This window comes from Passer montanus, unplaced genomic scaffold (assembly GCF_014805655.1).
Source record: "Passer montanus isolate IOZ18808 unplaced genomic scaffold, ASM1480565v1 scaffold66, whole genome shotgun sequence".
In the NCBI taxonomy this organism is placed as follows: Eukaryota; Metazoa; Chordata; class Aves; order Passeriformes; family Passeridae; genus Passer; species Passer montanus.
This window is the reverse complement of record NW_024371704.1, coordinates 2,924,667-2,947,854: the sequence shown is the minus strand read 5'-3', so window position 1 is coordinate 2,947,854 and position 23,188 is coordinate 2,924,667. Positions and strand designations below refer to the sequence as shown.

Here is a 23,188-nt window from a genome sequence, read left to right as displayed (position 1 = left end):
TGTTGCTTTGGAGATAATGTGGGAAAGTATATGAGTTTTGTTTGGCTTGACACAACAAAATTACCATCTGGTGCATGCAGTACAGACAGAGCTGCTCTGTGGAGGTTAGAAACAAACAAAATCTACAGTCTCTGTCTAACATTTGCCAAATCTCTGAAATTCCTTAGGGCCTCAAACTTGTTTTAAGCATGACAGCAAAACCTGCTTCATCATCTTGACATGAAAGCATTCAGTGTTGTCTTTCTTCTGGTCCTCAGGTGGCAATGAATGTATATGAACTGTCATCAGCTGCTGGATTGCCTTGTGAGATTGATCCCGCTTTGGTAGTAGCACTGTCTTCCCAAAAATCAGGTAAGAAGTTCCAACTTCAAAAATAGAAATGTTAGAAAAGAAATGTTTAAAGTGCTGGGAAGAACCTCCTTTGTATTCCTTCAATAAACTTCATAAATGGCATAAGAGGATGAGTTACTTGTGCCTGCTGTTTATTGGTGTTAGCTTGAGAATCTTTTCAAATGTGCATGAATGGATGTGCTGACCTAGAAAAGGATAGCAGGTAGATGTAGAAGGAATTTAATGGTGAGCACTGCTGTAATTTAACAACAGTGACAATAAGAGTGTCTTGTGACCAACTTGATCAGTTCTGTTGCACAGATGTGTGACAAATCTGTCAGCTAACAAGCATTAGGAGCTGAATGCAGCTCGTGAATTTCACTATTTTGTTGCCAGTGTGTCCTACAAATGTTAACATGAAGTTTACAAGGGAAAATAGTAAAATAACCATGTTAAACAGTAAAATAAAATAAACATGTTAGAGAATTAACATGTATCATTCTTCCTCTTTGTTGCTTTAAGGCACTGCTCTCTAAGCTTGTCAGTTTTGTTTACTCTGGCATTTTCAAAGCCATGAATTAACACTCCTAAGTGTTTTTTGATGGTCTTCAACTTTTTTTCCTATCTTCCTTGCTGAGCATTTCATTACCTTTTTTTCTCCCTGTATGTTGTGGATAGTTGATGTTAGAAGGAGACCATGAATATTTTAAATGCTACCTAAGTTGTTTTTTCTTACTTCAGTTGTAGTTATCTTGAGAGGGGAAAATACAATTCAATATTTAAGTTCCAAGCACAATTTCTTTGTGCACTTAGAAAAAAAGCAACCCAAAGTGTATTTCTTCTATCTACATTATATGTATAATACAGAAGTATATTATTGTTAGGTATCTGGTATCTAAAATGCCATTTTAAATAGATTGTTTTCATTGTGCTACAGCTATGAAATGTTTAAGCTAGGTCAACAAAGAGAATTTCTGTATTATATATATTTTATATATATATTCTATATCTATATATATTTCTGTATAGTCTCATAATGGTTTATGATCTTGTATTTTGATTGTTACCTTTGGAGTTTGAAATATTTTGCTTTTATTCAGTTTTCATAGAGATAAATCCTGTATGTCACTAATTGACTTTTTTTAAACTAATCTTAGGCTGATGTGTGATGATGCTGCTACTTTTGTAAGCACAAGGTTTCATGTGAATTGACATGAGGGCACCATCACCTTCTGCTCATTTGCTAAAGGGAGATGCAAGAGAAGCTCTTCCCACCTTAGAGCAATAACTGGATTTATACCAGCAAGAAAAGATCACTATTCTGCTCATCATATTAAAGGTTTAGTAACTAAATCATGAGAAGCAGTAGCATGGCAGTGGCTTCTTTTTGTTCTCCTACATAGGACTGGACATTTTGCAGCTCTCCTCTGTTTCTTTTGGCAAGACTGACATTAATATTGCTCTTTTCACAATACAAACATTGACTTTGTTGGATTTTGCTTTAAATTTCAATTTGGTCGAAACATTTTACTTTCTAATCTACCTGCAGCTGAAAGGAAATATTTCAAGATTATTTCTTTAATTAAATAACTTTTTTTTTTTTTCAGAAAACATTAGTCCAGAAGAAGAATATAAAATTGCTTGCCTTCTAATGGTCTTCGTGGCTGTCTCCTTGCCCACTTTGGCTAGCAATGTGATGTCTCAGTATAGCCCTGCCATCGAAGGTAATGTAGAATCAGCTCAGTATTTGCTGGAAATGCTCTCTTTGCAATAGTTCTGGTAGTGTCTTGAATACATTCACCTTTAATATTTAATTATATTTTATAGTGAACAGATTTAAAAAGCCTTAATTCAGGCAAGTTCTTCTGAAAGTACTTTGAAAAGCATTTACTTAACTCTTGTCTGAGATGACTTTCTCTGAAAAATTAGTCTGGTACTTGAAATTTTCAGAACAGTTCAGACACTGCAGGGGGCAATCTTGACCTAATGTGGAATAATTCGAGCACACATTCTGCATTCATGAGTGTGACACTATTTAATATAATATATTCTAGTAAGTATTAATGTTTTAGCAATCTTTACATTGGCCTTGGGCCAATCATACAAGGTGTCCTTTCTGTATTTTATGTGCTGTGTTCATATTGCCAAGCATAAAGTTTTGGAAACAGAATCTGGAAGGTGTAAGTGGTGAAAGAATTATTTCCTACTCAATAGTTCAACTTTCTTATTAAAAAGAAATAATATGTGCCTCAACAAAATTCTTTGCATGTAATCTACAGTCTTCTTTCTCTTTTTAAGTTGAAGAAAGATAGACAGTACTGTTCAAACACATACAAAAGTCACTTTTTGGCTGTTCAAACTCTTTCCTTTGTAATGTGTAATGTGACTCATGTAAAAGACCATGTTTATACTGCTTCCATTCACTGGGATGCATGTTTTCTCTAATTCGTTTTGAAACTTGCATTCTTTTTAATTTGCTCAAATTTGTAACTCACAAAGTAAGTGTGAACTGGCTTCTGAATATTTAAAGTATCAAGAAGATAGCAAAAATTTTGAAAGCTTTCTGTATCACTGAATGTAGCATGCAAATCATGTTTTTTAGAGACTCTGGATTCTTGTTTTACATGGTATTAATCAGCCTTTTCTTCAGTTTTGAATTATTAAGGATCTGTTGACTCTAGTTTCATTTTAAAACAGATAGCATAGACTTCTCCAGTTGTGGAAAATGTTAGATAAATCTGATATGTGAGTAGAACTTGAATATTGCTTTGAAAATCAAAGAATTTTCAAGTTAAAAGGTTTTTCTGATGAATGGGGAGAACAATCTGTAACCTGCAGAGTTGTTTCCTGTTATTTGTGCTCCTAGTATTTCATTGCTCTTTGCAGACTTTTTCCAAGTCATGACACTTGAATAAAAATCTTGGAATGTAGGTGAGAGTAGGGAATATCTAATGTGATTGATGAGGTGCATGGGTAGAAACTTCCTTGTTTGAAGACTGTCAGGTTGACTGTCTTTGCTCAATCCAAATGAACTTGTTTATGTGTATGGAAGATCACATCTCTTAAAAATTACCTATAGTTTTGTAAATTTATAATTTTGTAAATATAGTTTAAAAATTACCTATAGTTTTGTAAAAGTCCTCTGGGAGCACTTCCTGCTACCAGTTTCTCCTTCAAGGGATCTTACCAACTCTAGAGTCTCAAAACCTTTATGGTTTGCCAGGGGGCAGTACTAAAAGTTTTACTAGTGTTCATATTTTCACATTTACCCCTCTGCAAATTAATTGCTAAGAATATGTCAGGCTAGCTGGAGGTTCTCCAGCAGTTTAAATCTCATGTGGGTTTGCCTTCCTTAAACTTCCTCTCTTCCTGAGACCCTCTTAGTCATCATGTTTTTAGCTGGCTGAAACCACAGATAATTCTTCTGTTGAAGATAAGCAGATAATCTTCTGCCTGTTTTATATCATGTAGCTAAATTACCCCAGTTTATGTGGTTTCATTTACATTAAATAACTCTTAAGGAGAAGTCAGGCAAAGCCTTGTTTCAAAATGAGCTCTTAGAGTACAGTTAATAAATGACATGAAGCTGTGACTGGAGAGAAGTTACATCTTCCACTCAAACAAGCCCATATTAGAAGTTGCTACTGCTTTTGTGAGACGTGGCCTGTGTATTACATAATTTTTTACTTAGTAGGCTCTTTTATTGAGAGGAAAATCTAGCAAAAGGTATACATAAAAAATGTTCACTTTACAAAAATAACTGAACAAACAGAATAGACTTTGTGATTCCTGCCTTCCCTGCATAATACTATTTTTCTTGTGTTCTGCCCTTATTGTAGAACATCTGGCTTGAAACACTTAATATAAATGGTATTTCCAGAATGTGAACTTAATAAATTCTGCTTTATGAAGTAAATTCCCTGGACAAATCCTGAATTAATCCATCAACGAGTCACAGATTTGAAGGAGTTTCAGCTTTCTAATCTGGCAAGACATATCTCCCAAATACAGACAGTGCTTGGACAGCTGTAGCAATGTCTGTATTCCCTCTGTCTGCTTCAAAATCAAATCTGTTTCTTCCACTAGTTCCAGATAAAGGCTCAAAGTCTAACAGACCTTTACTTTAGTTTCCAGTATGGAATCTGAACCAGTCAAAATACCAGGCTAGAGGTCTCATTTGTCAACTAGAGGGTAGAATAGAATACTAGTCTGCAAGAGCCCTAGTTGTTTTCTAAATACTTGAAACCTGTTGTGAGTTGGAAGGCAACAGTTCTTTTGCTGAATTCCTTTGTTGCTGATTTTTCTGCAGCTTGAGACATAAAAATGAAGTCTCTTGAATAAAACGAGCCTCTTCAAAGACAAATACATATTTGAATCAGAATTAAGCAGAACAGATTTTCGTGACTGATGCTCATGTAAAAATAGGAGACAAAGTTGGAGTATCAAATCTGGGGGCCCTGCCAAAGGAGATCCGCAGGGATCTTCTCTGGGACCTACTGGTCAGCATATTCACAGACCTCCTGGATAGGGGGGGCTGAAGAGTGAGGTGAGAAAATCTGTATATCGTGTGAGGCTGTTGAGGGTTTTAGAGGAGTGAAGAGCTGCAGAGAGGTATGATACTGAGTAACCTGGGCAATAAAATGACAGCTAAAAGTAATTTAGGTAACAATAGTGATGTGCATGGAGAAAAAATGGATTTTTCTCATGTGGAGCGATGGGGTCCAGCTGACCTCACTATTCAAGCATGAACTTGGAGTTATGGTAAATGACTGAATGAAAAGATGAGCTCATTGCTCAACAATGGTCAAAAAAGAAGTTCATCAGCATGCTTGAGTACTTGTTAACTCCTTCAAAGACCACCCTCTTTTCATATCCTCACACTTGTCTAAGATACTTGCCTAAGTGTATATTAATTTTGGTATATTTGACTTAATTTACCTGGAAGAAATATCAGTTTTCCTGAGTTCTTCTGCTCTCTGTGAAAACTGGTGTCATTTAACCACCTTCCAGGGCTCTGAAGCCTGGATGACTTTTAGGCAAGATGTTACATATGAAAGTCAGCAATGGAACGCCTTTGTTCTTGAGTACCTGCAGATCTCTTTGAGTGATACTGTCTGGGCATGAGATGTTCATTTACACAGAGGGGGAAAGAAATAGCTTGTGAAAATCCTGTCTTTTTGGCCTAGTCAGGTGTTAACACATTAAAGTTTTATAGAAAACAAAAAAATCTTCCAATATATCCCTTATTTCTAAAAGCCCCAGGTTGTTTCTCAGGTTGCTGTGACCGTTAGGAATTGGAAAGCAGAGCTGTACTTCTGGTGACTTTCCTGATAGCAAGCTCAGTGTGGAAGAGCTCCTTGCTCCCATTGTGTAAGATGCTAGAAGTCCTTGTTTCACTGCCACAAGTCTCTTCAGTATTTGGTGATATTTTCCAAAGAATACTGTCTTTTCCAACATGGTGCTGAGGTGATTTGAGTATGTTTTTGTTTAGGGCATTGCAACAACATTCACTGCTTGGCAAAAGCTATCAATCAGATTGCTGCAGCTCTATTCACCATCCACAAGGGAAGCATTGAAGACCGTCTCAAAGAATTTTTGGCTGTATGTATGACTTTATTCCATTTATTAAAATGTACTGTTAATTTGGGATGCAATGCAGTTGATTTCATAGGAATCTGCTTTTGGTGCACAACAGTAGAATATTTTCTATATGTTTCTATGTATAAGTCTATACATAGATTAAATTTTGCAATAGTTCTTTATAAACACCTGTGTGTGATGTTGGAAAATTAGAGGAGCAAATCAGTGCAAGTGGCATAATTTTTTTCAGTGCAATCTTTAGTATTTTAGCACATACCATTTCTCACATTGTGTGGCCCATGAATGGGGGAAAAAAAAATGTTCAATGCATATAAAATCAAAATTCTGTCTAGCTGACTTTTTTCCATGATGTGGTGGTCACTTCAGTTAGTTACCTTCTTTGAAAAAATAAGATAAACTTCAGAGTGGCTTTTGGGTTTTACCTTTTGACATGTCTGCCCTTCTTAAACATGAACAGCCAGGTAGCAGCAGGGGTAGAGGAAGAGGAAATTTTTTATGCCTCAGAGTAGATTGAAGATGAAAGCTGCTGAAATCTTTAGTGATGCTTAGGAAAAAAAAACAAGTTTTTAGGTCATGGTGACATGTTTTAAATACATTTTGGTGTGCTGCTTGAGTAAATCTAATTTTTTAAAATGGTGCTTGATTAGCCAGTACTTAAAGGAAATGAAAGGCTGAAACAGCAGCATCACTTTAATGAAAAAAAGTTATATTGATTTTGAGTGGGTTTTGATTTTTCTGTTTGGCATTAAAATGTGTGGAGAAAAAGCCCCTTCCTCATTATTTTAGGTAACTTTCTGTAAGTAGAAGTTCACAGAAACAATTTTTTTTTATTAAGAGAATCTTTCACTTGTGGAAATCCATTGCACTTTGTAAAACAGAAAAAGCCCCTATGGCCATTGACCTTGTCTAATGCAACTGCTGGATGTAAAACATGAAAGAGAAATGGTTGTATCAAGTTGCATACATTTGACAAGTGAAGGAAACCAGTATAGTTTCATGTGATAAAAACACTTTTGGTATGAGGTTTGCATTCTTTCAGTGTTTATGGACTGCTTTCAGACCACTGCTTTTACTGCACAGGCTATGACTTGATGGTTCAGATATTTTGTTAATCTTTCTTTTTTAACACTTACTGTTGGTCTGAAAGAAAAACATTTCTCTTGAGAAGAAAATCACTGCTGAAGATGATCTGCTTTCCTGTCCAAGTTACTTAAATATGAAAAAAAAACCAACTTAGGAGGTTCTTTAATGCTGATGAGTATGTACCATTTATCTTTTGAAGTATACATATTGACTTCATATTAAAAAATTGATTCATGACAGCTTTTTCAAGAAGAAAGTTGAAAAAAATCTATTTTTAAAGTTAGTATTTTAATTTAAAATCCTTTTTTGGTAAACATGTGGTTTAGGCATGTTGCCTTTGCTTGGTGTGAAGGCCAAAATGATGATTGTACATCTGAAAGTTGGAAGGGTTTTTTTTTCAAATTTCTGTAAGGCATGAAAACATGGTGTATCAAGGCATCTACAAATTAAGTATTTTACTATATTCTGTGATCCTGAGCTTCTAAATACCTAAGTACATGTTAGAAGTTTCTAGGATATCTTCTAAAACTAGGATAACATGGTTGCTTATGGCAATGCCTTTTTCAACCTAGTGATAATATTGGCATGGGAGGTAATATAAAAGTGGATCTTCATTGGAGCTCCAGGGGCAGTTATGGAAGAATGTTCCCAAAAGCCTACCCACACAGGATGAATACAGTTTTTATAACTTTAGCAAATTAGCATAATTGACAAAAGCATCAATTAGGAGGACTAGTGGTGATGCAATCTCCCCCCCATGGTACTAGCTGTCCTTTGTTTATGAAAAGGTGTCTCAAAGAGTTGTTCTCAACCCTGGTAGCCAGGAAGAACCATGATAGCAGAGGGACCTTGTGCCCTCCAGGGCTGGGAGCTCTGGAATAAGTTTTCTGCCTGGAAAAAAGGCATGGGAAAGAACTGGGAAAATGAGCTAGAATACAGTAATGGGCTACAGAGTTCCAAATATATGTGTAAAGAATACAGAGAATACATGAAAGAAAAAAAGACAAAAATCAATAGGAATCATTTCCCCTCTTTTTAGAGACAAACAAGACTCCACCTTAATCATACCACCAGTTTACACAACATACAGATGCTAACTATAACTACAGCTACTATAAATATTTTTTTATCCAGGCTCAGTTGGGTAACCATGAAGTGAGTGTATACTGAAGGTATATTGATAAAGTATTATTGATTGACAGTTAAGATGACATTTCTTCAAAACTTCCTCTGTTGCAAAATGGGTAAAATTTCAAACAATAAAAATTTTAATCACTTTAAAATTTACAAATCACTTTAAACCTTACAAAAATCGGAAGGACAGAAGTGAGATCTTGATCCCCTGGGAGTTCTGTCATTGATTTCAGGAGATATCATAGTTGTCAACCAATAATTACAACAAAAAGTTCTCTGCAATAAATTAATTCAGTTTTTACATTAAAATAGCACGTGTCATTTATTAAACACTACTAGGAATAAACCAGTATGGCACATTGAGACTAAAGCCCAGGGATGGTTCATGTGCTCAGGATGACTTGCTTTCCTTTGTCACTATTAGTACAATGCAGAGTCCATTGGCTTTGTGTAACAAAACAGCAGAAGCTTGTTTTATTTATTGCTTTATTTGTTTTATTTATTGCTTTGAAATACTCATTTTATATAGCTTGCATCATCCAGTCTACTGAAGATTGGCCAGGAGACAGACAAAACTACTACAAGAAACCGAGAATCAGTTTACCTACTACTAGACATGGTGAGCATTTGTGTGTTTTATTTGTAGCTCACAAACCAGTGGAAATCATTTTATATTCTTCTTCCTTTCATTCTAATGTCAGCATTTTTTTTAATTCCCCCAACATGCACATATTATTGCCATCATCCTCTATTGCTTAGAACATTGTATCACCTTGTTCAGATAATTTTCATTGTTCACTTAGTACGTATTATAAGTTTAAGAAGCAGTGTTCAGAGTGTGTAGGAGAGAATCCTCTCTGCTCAGAGGATTTCCTCTCAGTATTCAGTATCTTTTGGAAAACTACTGTTTATATAGGAAAGCAAAATACTTGCTTAGAGAAGCAGTGAGTTTAAATGTTGGGAGTTGAAATTTAAGGGGTTTTGTAAATTGTTTTTTTTGTATGCAAGTTTGTACTTTGTGTTTAGTTTATTATAAGTAGATAGTATTTGGAGAAATACTATCCCAAAAAGATACTATACATATACTAGGGAGGAGCACTGCTATAAACTTGGTGCAATTTATTTTCACTGTGAAATATGTGAGTGGTAATGTGATGCAGGCTGGAAGGATCTACATGAGACAGATTATCAGTAGCAGGCAGCAGAAGGTGCTCTGCAAAACTTTGTGTTTCTGGTATTTTTCAGATTGTGCAGGAGTCTCCATTCCTGACAATGGATCTCTTGGAGTCTTGTTTCCCTTACGTCTTGCTGAGAAATGCATACCATGCTGTCTACAAACAAAGTGTTACATCCTCTGCCTAAGTATCTACTTACTGGAGATAAGACATAGCACGCATCTGTGTGGCCTCAGTTTTATCTGTAAACTGTGGAGCTATTTTACTCTATGGCCTGATGAACAGTTTTGTGAATTATACACTTTTTTTCCATAAAGTTGTATTCCTAAACAGTGGTTTCTTAATATGGTTGTACTACAATATAAGCTTGGTTGATTTTAGGTTGCACACTTACAGAAAATTTCTTTTCTCATTCCTTTCTTTTTTTTTTTTTTTGAACTTTAGAGCACCAGTTATGTTTTAAAAATACTACTTCTGCTATATGTTTTTTGATATTGATCATGCAAAACAAAAATTGCTTGTTTATTTCCCAGAAGAAAAATGTATGTAGTGATTATTTTACATAGAGTAGCTTTCATCTGTGTGTAAATTATTTCAAACAGGGAGAGTTATAAACTTGTACCTATTGTTCTTATTGAAAACAAATATTGGATGTGCATTTCTGTGAAGTAATTACAGCATTTCTAGTTTTATTTTGAAACCTTCACCAATCTACGTACTATGACACTATCTAACATTAAAAATGTTATAGGACTGCTTATCCTACAGACAGTGATCCTCTCCCAATACTCTTAAACAACTGCAAGTGGTGGTGTTTGTATAAAGCATAGTGGAAATTTTTTTTAAACTAACTTCTGTGGTGCCCTGTTGGCATTAACACTACCATTGTACCCTGCTGTATAATAAACATTCTTACACATTTATCATATATTGATAAAATGTTAGCCCTTAACCACTTTTTATATGTTTTAAATTTTTGAAATTCAAGTGTACCTTCCATAACATACAATAAACACTAGACTGTATTATCTGTAGGTGAATTATTTTTAATATAAATGTTATCCTAGTATTTTAAGCTTTAACTGTGCTGTTGTGCATTGATTTACATCTCACAGTTCATTAAATATCAATCCTTAGAGCTTTTATGTGAAGACTTCTTTTAATCCTTCACCTTTTGCCTTTTGCGATAGCGAATCTTGTAAAAGGTTGGAAGAAGGAATTAAAAACAATGTTAAAAATGTCAGTTTAGTGCCATTATCCTTTAAATCTTATTTTTACATGATAAAGCAAGAAAAGCATTTATATAGTATGTAGCTATGCCAGTTGTACCCATAGAAATAAGTGTATTGTTAAAGTATGAAACTTGAAATAATCCTAGAAGGGGTGAATGTTGCTAAAACCATAACATCAGGCATGACTGAGACAGATGTGTATAATAGTCCCTTTTTTATCAGTCATGCAAATTGGCCTTGCAGGGTAGCATGGGCTCATTTAGCCTGAAAGCTGACCAGATGGTTGTGCTCTGTAATCCCTGATGTATAAAGCTGTGTGTTCCTCAACAGGCTCTGGACATTGTATAGAGCCCCTGTTCTTGGTGCAACTTCTGTGCATGCTGGTAACTTTTTCTGTTATGAAAGAGCTGTTGTGTGCTCAGTTACAATAGCTTCCTCTGTCCAGAGGAAAAAAGTACTGGAATAAAATTGTCCTAAGGAAGTAAGACAGTACATCTATATTTTTCCTAATAATGCATTTTATGTTATAACTATGGAAGTGTTTTTAAATTGGTAAGTTAGTACCATAATGAAGAAGTTTGTTCATAAAGTAATTAGGTTGAATGTGAGACTTTTGAGTTCTTAAATATTACTCTGTAATATTTATACTCTAATACATTCAAATGTTCTGATTTCAATTACGATTTTGATTTTGATGTAGCCTTTTGTGGGAAAACAATGCCTATTTTCAAGATGGATTCTTGAAAAACTCAAGTTTAAGAAATAACTTTTGTGCCTTTAATATTTTTAAATACAAAACAATTCTATGTGTCCATTTGCCTCAGATCCCAGATTTCCACTGCCTGTGGTGTTAGTGAACCCTATCAAAAACAGGTAATCACTGACAAATAGCTAATGAGTGCAGTATCTCTGCAAGAGCTTCTGACACAGTTGGATTAGATTTAGGCGTGAACCTTTTGACATGGTAGTTTCTGTGGGACTCCTTACATTGTCTGGCACACAAATCCCTGAGGTGATGCCTTTTTAACTACACTACTGCTTTTTAACTTGGCCAAGATCAGAACAAACCACACAAGGGAAAACTGGGGAGGAATCGTGTGGATTCATCCATGCGTTGGTTGGATTTGGGCAGGGCTGGAAGGGTTTCCTTGTTTTGTTCTTGCTGCATTTCTGTTGTTCCTGGTTTCAGCTGAGCTACCCCAGAACTGTTTAGGGTTCAGCCTGCTCGTGGAAGGCAGAGCACATCAGGCCTGGTCCTCGAGGCAACCTGTGACCATGCACTGCACAAACTGTCACAAGCCTGGTGAACCCCGTTGGTTGGGGAGGAAGATAGAGAAGGAATTTTTCCTCTGGAGCCTGCAAGACCATGTCCACAACTTAGTAAGTTCAACACTTGCCACTGTATATATGGAGTCATCTCAGGTGGCCTTTTGTGCCATTACAAACAAAATGTGTTTGTAATTCCTGGAGCACAAAGCACAGATGGCTGGGCTGAGTTGGCCCCATATGGAGCCAGTTTGGATCAAATGTCTCATTCATGGGGGAGGGTTTTGCCTCATGTGAGAAACAGTGCCGAAGAAGAATGTCCTGTTGCTGCCCACAGAACTGTTTTTTATAGTTTAAAAAGATCTGTCTGCCAGGAGAAAAGATTACCATTGAAAGCAAGGGCTGCTCCTAAACCTTTCTTTGCTGTAATCATTTGATTTCTATATAGGAAAAGGAATTGGTAACATTTGGACTGTACTACTTCTTATACACTGAAGAAAAGCATTCTCCCCAGAAAATGTTGGAATGAGGCCAGTGATTTGAGGAAAGATATGAGCCTTCTTCAGCAGGTCGTCATGGGCTTGTGTGACTTCAGAACTTATTCATTCCAGATTCAGGAGTTTCGGACCATAAGTAAATATGCCTGGCCTCTAAGCTGCATTTTTTCCAAAAGCTTCCCTTGTCCTAAGATTCAGCATTGTGATTCACACTAAAAACCAAACCCTCAGTTACTTACTAGTAACTTGAAAATTCTTGAAGGTCAGGTATATCTGAACTAATTCTGTATTTTTTTCCCCTGTGAATTGCTCCCTTGAGTTGAATGAAACTCCAAGCTAGGAGTTTAGGTGTAGAAAGTCATCCTGTTCAATCAGTGAAAGAGATTTTTTTTAGACATAGGCTTCAAATTGGTCTCACATCCAAATTCAAGCATCCTTTAACACCATAATGCATTTTGGATACAATAGAAGTGATTTATTGCAGTTGTATTCACTACTAAATGGGACTGATAAACTAAGGACTGGAAGAATATAGGGAAGTGCTTCCATTTCAGTCATTGTGGCCAGCCCTGAAACATGGACACAGCTGGCTGTCCATAGCAAGGTAATTGAAATGGCAGCTACACACATTTTTGAATTGGTTTCATGGATAGGAATGGTTTTCAGTGTTATCAAATAACCAGCTTTCAAAAATACTGAAGTTTTACCTATATTCTTCTGTAAGTATAATTTTTAAAGCATTTTAATGATAAAGCTAAGTCTTCCCCTGACATGACAAAACTATTTTTATTCTAATTGACCACTCCTTTTATGGTTTTGCTATTTGTCATGTTTCAAAGTCTGTAAATATTTGTACTAACTCACAGCAAAATCAAAATGTCCCCCTGACCTGTGTCCAAAACCATATTCATTTGCTATTAGTCATGCTTTTTCTAGCACTCCTGGGTCAAAACGACCTGTTCACTGGATATGGTGTCAGTGTGTCTTAAACAATTTAGGAAAAGAAATTCTGAGTACTAAATTCAGAATGAAAAGCATCTGTTGAGCTTTGCATGAAGTAAGGATATTTTGAATAATTTCTCATGTAGACTTTAAGGTTGTTGCTCTGCTCGTTATCATAGTAATCTTATGAAGTGCCTTCTCACAAAAAGTGAAGGTAAGCAATAAAAATGATACTGGCACCTGTGTGTAGAGAAATGTGAGCTGCAAAGCTGTTACAGCTGTGTCAGCCCCAGGGCTCCTGAGTCCAGTTCATTTCCCACTAACCACAACTTTCCTGTCTTGTCAGTGCTCCCATCATGTGTCCACCAGCACATGGGAAAGACCATACCACAGGCTACCTGCACACTCCTCCTGCCCTCTCTGCCCTTGTCATTAGCCTTTGAGTCTGGCTGAATTTGAGGAATCTCGATGGGCAGCCAGTGCAGAGAGGTCTCTGTTTGGCAAAAGCAGTAGTACTTCATACAAATTCAGCTATCTTTTTAACAATAGCAAGGACACAGTCTCAGCACCAATGAAACCAGTCCTTGCATAGTCACACGAAGGACACTAAGGAAAGAGAAGTATCACGACAAATGCATTGTAAACTAAAACTGTGTTAATTATGGTAAGGCAGAAGAGGGTTGAAAAGAAAAGGGAGGTGACAGGGGAAAATGCTTACCACAGAGCCAGCAGAGAAGTTGGGAAAGACATTGCTCAGTTACTCTGATTCCATTTAGTGACTGAAGTCACTGGATGTTTTGTGGATCAAATCTACATTGTATCTCACAAGACTCTCACGCAGACTTCAGAACTGCTTTTAAAATTTGTGGATCAAATCTACATTGTATCTCACAGACTTCAGAACTGCTTTTAAAAATTTCAGCTGATGTATCCTTTTTATTCCATGCTACACATGAAGCAAACTTATCCAGCCTTAGGACTATTTGTAAATAAAGAATCCTTGCAAGTGTAAAACTTCTAGGTGTCTTACCATGAGCTTTTGTTTGCCAAGACCAAGTCAGCAGAACTAGATAGGACCATCTCTCTCATGCCTGCTTGTCGTGGAACACTAAAGGAGGTATGTGCTGTTTGGATTTAGTTCCATGGATGTCTGCACTGCACTGGAAGATGTTGAGTGTTCCAGTGAGATCAGGTAAGTGAAAGAGTTCATCTCAGCAGTTTCTTATTCTGGATAACAAATCACTTCAAAGGGCTGAGACAGTGGCCTGAGCCGGTGGCACTTGCTTTTGAGGTAACTTTAATAGGGGAACAATTGCACCACTGTTTCCATAATTTTTTTTTTGAGTGCTAAGAAAATATGTGAACTTTTATCTAGTAAAAACTCAAAAACTAGCAACAAGGAAGTTACAATGCATTTGAATTTTATAATATAATACTAATTGCTGGCTAATCCATGGTGCCCCAGGCACTAATTGGAGGTGGTCTCAGTCCTTTGCTAAGGGGTGTTGGGATCCTGCAAACAGAGGATGGGCTCACTGGGTATTTCATCAGTCCTTAATGAGCAGGTAAAATACACAAGCTTTTCTAAGTCAGAAAGAGTTGATCAGGTTTCTTCCTGCCCACTTAAACTGGCAAATATTTGTGTGCATGCATGTGAGCTAAATTACTACAAAAAGATTTGTGTTTCTAATTTTAGTTTGCAAGCCTGTGTCTTCAGGGAGGAGGGAGAACACAGCATTATTGTAAGAACAAAGGTTCTATAAAGGTGGGGGCAAAAAAACCCAAGCAACACACAAGAAAATCTTGTTGGTTAGTTTTATATATTTTGTTAAAGCAATACTACGAGAGGGACAGCAGAATGGCCACACTTAAACCTGTAAATAATTCCTGGAAAAATGCCCCTAGCTATTCCCCTTGGTATTAGTTGAGCTATGGAAGTTTGTTGAGTAGAGAACTGAAGCAACTTTAAAATATTTAGTTCTAAACAGTATTCTCACCCTATTATTTAACCTTTTAAAAAAATTGTTAATTTAAAAAAATTAGTATCATCAGGATATAACTGGAGAAAAATAAGCATAGTAATAATTTACTGGCTCTGATTTTTTTTCTACCACAATAAAGTGGGTGTGGGCTAGGGAACTGAAAGTCCCAGAGTTCCCAAAATATCCCCCAAATCACTGAGTGGGGTAGGGCTTCAGCACAGCCTGGTGCATACTTCAGAGGGACTGTAAATCATTAGATATGCTGTGGGCTGCTGCAAGGGTCTAAAAGACCTGGTGGGCAAGCAAAGCCTTCTGCAGAAAAATAATATTTTCTAAGAGATTGGACACTTATTTTAAACTAGGCTGTGGATTATGTTAATGTATAATGGCTTCACACTGAAACATTGTGTGGATTTATGCTTGTAGACCGCTTGCTCTCCCTTAATTTTGGGCTATCTTTCTGTTTTCTGCTTTCATTGCTGTGTCTCACAGAAGTAAAAATAAACTGGCAAAACATGGAGCACCCTGACAAAGTCACAGCAGCAGCCCCAGCAACTCTCCCCAATTTTAAAGCTTTTCAGTAAATCAGAGATGGGATGAGAAACTGAGTTGTGAAGTTAAAAATAAGCACCCAGGAGCTACTCATGTGAAAAGCCCAGCTGTGCAAGGGTGTGGCAGCACCAGGCAAGTGAAGCACACAGGTAAGGCAGTTGGGAACCTTCACCTGGGAGAATTAAGAATTCCTCTGTGTGTATTAGATTTTAAGATGAAATTGTTTTTACAGGGCTAGATTTCATAGTTTTCAGCTTGCTGGAGCATCTGCAAGTGTTTAAGAAGCTCTCAGGAAAGGTGATTCTTCTCCCAGATTTGGTGAGGTTTCCATAGTGAACCCTTAGAGATCCCAAAGGCTAAAAACACGAGTGAAAATACACAGAAACTGGGCTGGCTTCTATTTACAGGTATTACTTGATCCTTAGTGCATCAAACCCAATTGGCTCCCACTGAAGTGAGCAGTGAGTCTGAGTTTCAGCACCTGGTGATATTGGGCTGGTACTGCAAAACTCAGCTGTTTGTGCAGGGCTTATTTTTAGGCATGGGTGTGATTTGGCACTTAATACTGCAGGGCACTGCTAATAAATCTGGGTAAGCAGCAGCAGAGGCAGGCTCAGGCCATGCAACCAGAGAGGCTGTAAATCTGAAATAGTAAATTTATGGTTTAACGAAATTAAATTCAGAGTGGTTATGGCCTCTAAGCTAGGCCTCTCAAGTTATTTCTGCAGGGGCCAGACTAGAAATGCTGTGTAATGTGTAGAGTATTATAGACCTCTGTGGGTTTGGGGTTTTTTGTCTTAAACACTCCATCTGGAAGCAATTATAACTTGGAGAGGGTTCAGTGGATGTGGTTGTGTGTCTGTCGTGGCCCACAGTGGGAGAGAAGGATGTATTTTTTATTATCCTCGTGGTCATTGTAATAGGGTATAGCAATTTGTCACATTAGAGTAACAAATTGAATGCATATTGAAATTGAGTGTGTGTTCACAATGCTACCACGGATGCTGTCTCACAGTCATAAACACTTGAGCAGGAGTTTAAAGCAGAAAAATTAGAAAAACCTGTATGCTGGCAAGCAAAGCAGCCAAGCATCCTCCTTTGTGTCCCCTCCCATGCAGCAGCAGGACAACAGTGGAGCAACAACTGCCTTGAGGACACTAATTACATGTCAATCAGTACTGTTAAGTGACTGTAGGTGGTTGTTCATCTTTGTCCTGGGAAATTGGTGCATTAAGAGGAACAATGGAATTAAGTGAAAATGGAGCTACTTTGCTCTGAAACACATGCAAATGCTTTCCCAGTTTGAAGTCCAGGAGCTTAGGTACTAACCAACTACCTGTGCTTTTATTGCCCCTGAATTTAAGATGTGCTCTCATTTTTAAGGAAAAAAAATGGCAGTGGCATCCCTTGCTTTAAGTGGCTGCACTTTTGGTGCTAAACCAGGGGGTCAGGAATGTTGACATTGTAATTCAGCTGCACAAGGAACAGGAGCATCTCTGTTCCACCACAATCTCTTGGCTCACATCTGCACTATATTTTACAATGGAAATGAGCTGGGAGGATTTGAGGGAAGGTTGCTAAGACACATCAGGAGATTCAGCTTTCTGTCTTCTGCTCTAAGTCCCTTCAGCATGGCTTAGTGCTTTGAGAAACACATACAGCTTGCAATAAATCTGGCAATGATTTCCCACAGAAGCACTCATCCAAGTTCCAATGTCCAGGTGGAAAATCAGCATTGCAGGTGGCAAATTTCAGTATTGAGGAGCTGTAAACTGACATGGCTACAAAAATCTGGGAAAAATCCTGAACAGCAGGCAGAATCACTGCAAAATGAGACTGCTGTGAGAGAGATGTGCCAGTATGTGTCTCTGTGGATGGACTTAAAGCCTGTAATACAGAATTGGCATAAGGTTGTCTTTGAAATGCATGTCAGTTAGGCTTCTTGGTGTTAAAGATAAAGCAGCATATTCTCCTAATCATACTACTGATTTTACCCATAACATGGATGCAAAACACTGGGCAAATAAGTGTTTGGTTTTTTCCTGGGAATTCAGGAACACTGGCAATTTGAGCAAATATTACTATGAAAAAAAAAAAAAAAAACCAAACTAGAAAGCATGTAGACCCCAAAAGCAAATCCTGGGAATTCAGGAACACTGGCAATTTGAGCAAATATTACTATGAAAAAAAACCAAAAACTAGAAAGCATGTAGACCCCAAAACCAAGGGATAGTTAATAATGGTCTGTCTAATAAAAACAGCCCCAAATATTACAGTCTGAAAAACTGCATTAAGGGAATCTTTTCTTCCTTGCTACTTCCACGCCATCCATGGAGAAGGCTGAAAGATTATTAGAATAGGTTAATAGTCCCTTGTGTTTTATCTTCCTGAGGGAGTTGTAACAAGACCCTGGTTGAAACAGGAAATATACAATAAATCCCATTTTTATGACTCTGTAAGTCATTGATTTTATGGTTTTAGTAACAGGCATGTAAGAAGTATTTTAGGGTTTAGTTTTCAGTGAGTTGTGTGGTTGTTTTTGGTTTGTGGTTTTGTGTTTGTTTTTCTAAGGCAGTGTATATAAGCAAATTAAATCACATGTAATCCTGGGATTGCCAAAGAAAGATTCAGGACAACAAAAACCTGTTTTAAAGAAGTATTTTTCTCAGCTAGTTTTATTCTTGGGAATGTCCTGAATAGATACAGCCACACCTGCACCTTTTTCTCAGTTGGAATGGGCAGGACCAGACCATAAAGAAGTCTTGGTTTACAAGGAGCAACCCACTGGGTCCTTGGGCAGCCTGATGAAATGGTCCCTGATGGGATGATGGGAAGCTCCCCAAGCACAGAGTGAACTTGCATCATCTGGAAACACTGCCACAGGTCACTGATATCTGAATGAAGGGTCTGGCAGAACATGCAAACTCCAAGTGGAGAGATGACTTATTTAATGTCAGCTAGAGCTTACAGAATAATGCAGGCTGTTCCCTCCAGTGCTAGTGAGTTCTGTGGTATCTAAAATACAAATGTGCCTGCACACAGGCCTCTGCATCTTCAGGGCAGTTGTTAGACCAGGAAAAAAACATCCTTGTTCTGCATTTTTTTCCTGATCTCTGATTTTCCTTTTCTGAAATTCACAGAACCATACAATGGTTTGGATTGGAAGGGACCTTAAATACAATCTCATTTTATCCCCCTGCCATGGGCAGGGACACCTCCTACCTATCCCAGGTTGCTCCAAGCCTCTTCCAACCTGGCCTTGGACACTTCCAGGGATGGGGCAACCTGTGCAAGGCATCAGCACCCTCACAGGCAAGAATTTATTCTCATATCAGCCTAAATCTGCTCTCTTTCAATTTGAAGCCATTTCCCCTTGTCCTGTCACTTCAGGTTTGTTTTACACATTTCTCAGCCACTTGTAGACTGTGGAATTAAATGCATCCACAGTAAGTACTTAGTACCTCTTCTCTTAGAAATGTAAACACAGATTTGTTGATCTGCTGAGCTCTGCCCCAAGCCAGAGTAGGTGGGACATGTTTTGAGCTGGTCCTTCATCCTCCCTGTGCCTCCTCTGGCCTTTAAGCACCCCTTGCTTATAGAGATGAGGTGCTGGGGTGTGTATATGGGGGTGTTTCTTATGTCTAAAGGCAGACTGTAACACTTCAGGATAGAACTGATTCTAACAAATCACTTGAGACTGGGATAAAACTGATGCTAACAAATGCACTTGGGACTGGGATAAAACTGATGCTAACAAATGCACTTGGCTCTGCCTTGCCTGCAACATGTTAATCTTGACCAAACCTGTATGTGTTTCTTACTATTGCAAAGAAAGCTTCAGATTTCAGTTTTATTTTTTTAATGAGGGCGTATTTCTATATTTCTATCCAGTAACGTAGTTATTCCAGCTTAGATTTGAAATACATGTATTTCTGTGTTTCAAGCCATGAAGTTTTCCTGATGGACAGTTCTAACAGTGCAGCTGGACATCAAAACATCTCAGAAAGCCAGCTCTTGCTCTCTTAAGCCTGTTGCTGTTTATCTGCCTCCTGCAAGAGAAAAACAAGGGAGGGGGAAATAGATACTGCGTAAAGGAAAAAATAACAAATAAATTAATGCCAGGTGTCTGGAAGCAGTTCCTTACTTAGCTTCCTTTTGGGAAAAGGTGGAACAACAAACCCCACAATCCCTTTTTATCTTCTCTGCAGCCCTCCTCATTGTGCTCTGTTTCTGTATCCCCAAATAAAGTTGGTTGGCCATCCCCAGAGCTTTGAGGGTTATCCTGCCACCTCCTGCTGAAATCCATCCTCATGGCATTCCAAGGTAACCAAGCTGGGTCTTTTTGGGGTTATGGATGAGTCAGTTGGACCTTGGGCACTGTGGTTACTGTGATTCTTGTGGGCAATAATAATAACAATAATGATAATAATAATAAAACAACAACTTTTAATGTAATTTTTATGAGCTACTCTAGAGGCAAATCCCTGTCCTGGGCCTCAACCCCACTGAGTTTTTGTTTATTCTAGGAAATGACTTTGTGTGATACTGTGGGCTGTATTATTATCCTTTAAATGTATAGGTTTGTACCAACCCCCCAAAGTGTACCACGAAACTCACAGGCATGCAGTGCTGATCTTAGTCTGCTGCTGGGCACACTTTTATTAAGAAACTCTTGCTGGTCATGCATGACATCAGGCTGATAGAATGAGGATACCTTAATTTGACTAAATTGTTTTGGAGTTGTCCAAGATAAGGAATTTATCCTTGTCACAACCCAGCCCCGAGTTTTAGCACTGCCCTTGTTGATGGAAGCTGTATAAAGAGATTTTTTCTTCATAAATCTTAAGAAAGTGGTGGGAGAGAAGGGGGTGAAATTCCTGACAGCACTGTGGTAGCACCCAGAGCAAAAGCTACTTTGTATTTTGAGACTGGTGGAGAATTTCAGGTACCACAGCACATGCTTTCTCAGCTCACATACAAACTCCCAAGTCACCATTTTCAGTATGCACACATACTATAGTTCCAGTTAGCAGTACTGGTCTTGTGAAGCACACGAAGATAAGAGTAGGTTGGCAGTCTGCTCTTCTCCTCTAGCCATTTTATTTTCCTCCTAGTGTGACTGTACCTGCAGAGCAGAGCACTGTAGCTGCATTTTGATAGCATGAAACCACAGCCCTCCTCTTCTCTGTCTCTTTTTCTGCTTTACCAGGCTCCTTGTCTGTTTAAGAAGGTGTCAAGACTGGCCATAGTGCTTCTGTATAACACAAAATAACTTGGCAGACAGGGGGTGTGTGTAAATGTTTGCTTAAAGTAGCAATGTTTCAGGTCAGTAATCAGATTGCCCAGTTCCAGCCAGAGGTGAATTTTTACCACCTCGTATAAGCTGATTTACAGTGGAAGCATGAAGAGGTGATGAATGCAGACAGCCCTGCAGGCCAGCAGCCCCAGTGCTGCCAGCAGCCCATCCTCTCCCAGGCAGCAGCAGCAGCAGCAGCTTGCCAGCAGGGCAAGTGGGCAGTGCTCTGCCAGCTCAGTGCATGGGAGGCATCAGTGTTCACACCAGCACCAGAAGATGTGAAGCCAGGTAGCATAGGAATGTGGTTTAATGTTTGTGATCTCATGGGGATGCCAGCATTTGCTGCTCTGAAAGAATTTTCAGGAATTTTACTCTTTGAGTCAAGGAGTACAAGGTTGTCTCATGTAGATCTTGTAGACTTGGGGCTAAAAAATTGAGCTTATGGACTTGATAGCCTTATTGCAGGCATAGGAATATTCTCTATTATCCATTATTTTTCCTGCAAAGCACAGGAAATATATTTAAAGCTGGTTTGTGTAATTATCAATTGGAAAAAATTAACAGAAATACAATACAGAGATGGAAGAATGTCCTATTGAAGTAGAAAATACATTCATTTATGTCAATAGGTGTTTTTCATTGCACTGGGCCATTTAATCCCCCTCATTCTCAGGGGTGCACTGCTGTCAGGTAAGGTCCCAATGTATTCAGCTCTCAACCACCTGGGTAAGGTTTTTATTACACCACATGCTCTTTAAACATGTATTCTTTTACACTGCTAGGGAAAACTCAAGCCTGAGGCTTTGCTGTGACTAAATTTGAAGAGCTAGGAAGATTAGTAAAAAAAGAATTCTGTCTCTAATTCCCCCTGCAGAGGAGCAAGCTTCCCTTTGCAGGGAAAGTCCTTTCCCTTTGCTTGCTTTCATGGCTGCTTTGCAAGCCTGGATGCAAGTGCAGGGTCATGGGCAGCCTGACTGGTGGCTCCTAAGGCTGTCACATGCACATGTGTGTGAGCATTTCTGCCTCCCTTTGAGGCCCAAATTATCTTCTAGGAGTGCAGGGAACAAGGTTTGGGACTTTGAAATTAGCATATGCAGAGGTGGGCAAATAAAAGGTACCTGTACTCCACTGGCCATATCACATCTCCTTGTTTGCTTGGCATGTGCCTTTGCTGGAACAAGGACATTTGCAGCTGAGTTAAAAGGATTAGGGTTTCATCTGCAGTCATAAAGTGAAAAACTGCAGAAAAGCCTTTCTAGGCTTAGGACCCTGTGTTTGTGAGCCTGTATCCATGGCTGCTTTCACAGCTTGTTCACATTTTTGGTCTGGTTTCTGAGCGCTGGCTTGTGGTAGGCGTGTTTCTACTCACAGGTTTGATTTAGGGGCAGAAGCTGGAATCATAAATGTGTTATCGAGCAGTTGCTCGTACGTTTATAACTGAATGTATTCAGCTAATAAATGTCACCTTGTTTTCTCTGTGCAGCCTGGTCCCGTGGAAGGTCCCTGTCCATGGCAGGGAGTTGGAACTAGACGATCTTTAAGGTCCAACTCAAACTGTTCTGTGATTCTATGATCATATCGAGGTGCGTTTTTTCAGATCGAGTCAAAACTCCCTTTGCTGCCCCACTATTTTGCAAGGTATCTTAAACAGTATCCAGCCTCTTCAGTATTTTTTTTAACCTTCTGAAAAGAAAGCATCCCTAGCTGCTGAGCTGAATTTTGCTGATTTTTAAGCCTCTCAGCATTGTTACTCTCCTATGTCTAGGTGACATTCTTTTCGTGTGCACCTCCTGCTTAAGCATTTGCACCCAGCATAGTATGTGCAAAAAAAAGAAAAAAAAAAGGTCTTTCCTAAAAATATGACTGTATCTACGAGAGAATTATCTGAAATTGTGTTCACGTTCCCAGTAAGGTTTTAACTTCGGGGGCAATTCCGGCTCTGTGCCTTCCGGCGAGGACGAGGCTGACTCCTCTCGGGCTCCCGGCAGCAGGAGCCCCCTCCGTGCGCGGGGCTCTCCTTTGTTCGGGGCCGGGCGCGGGGCGGAGCGGCGGGGCCGGGCGGGGCCGGGCCGGGCCCGGGCCATAGTGATTTCCAAAG

At 38.6% G+C, this 23,188-nt stretch overlaps 1 protein-coding gene across 5 annotated transcripts in view; it reads left to right on the top strand.

The window, feature by feature from the left end:
- NCKAP1 (NCK associated protein 1) overlaps positions 1-10,566 on the top strand; it is a 58,355-nt gene extending 47,789 nt beyond the window's left edge. For 3 of the 5 annotated variants that reach the window (XM_039728649.1, XM_039728645.1, XM_039728644.1), the window contains 5 exons: positions 258-351; positions 1,938-2,054; positions 5,822-5,931; positions 8,678-8,767; positions 9,394-10,566. In XM_039728649.1, coding sequence (XP_039584583.1) covers positions 258-351; positions 1,938-2,054; positions 5,822-5,931; positions 8,678-8,767; positions 9,394-9,510 — 528 coding nt within the window. In that variant the 3' untranslated portion in view covers positions 9,511-10,566. The remainder of the gene's footprint in view (positions 1-257; positions 352-1,937; positions 2,055-5,821; positions 5,932-8,677; positions 8,768-9,393) is intronic. The other 2 variants (XM_039728646.1, XM_039728648.1) reach the window with 1 other exon arrangement.
- The last annotated feature ends 12,622 nt before the right edge of the window (positions 10,567-23,188 follow it).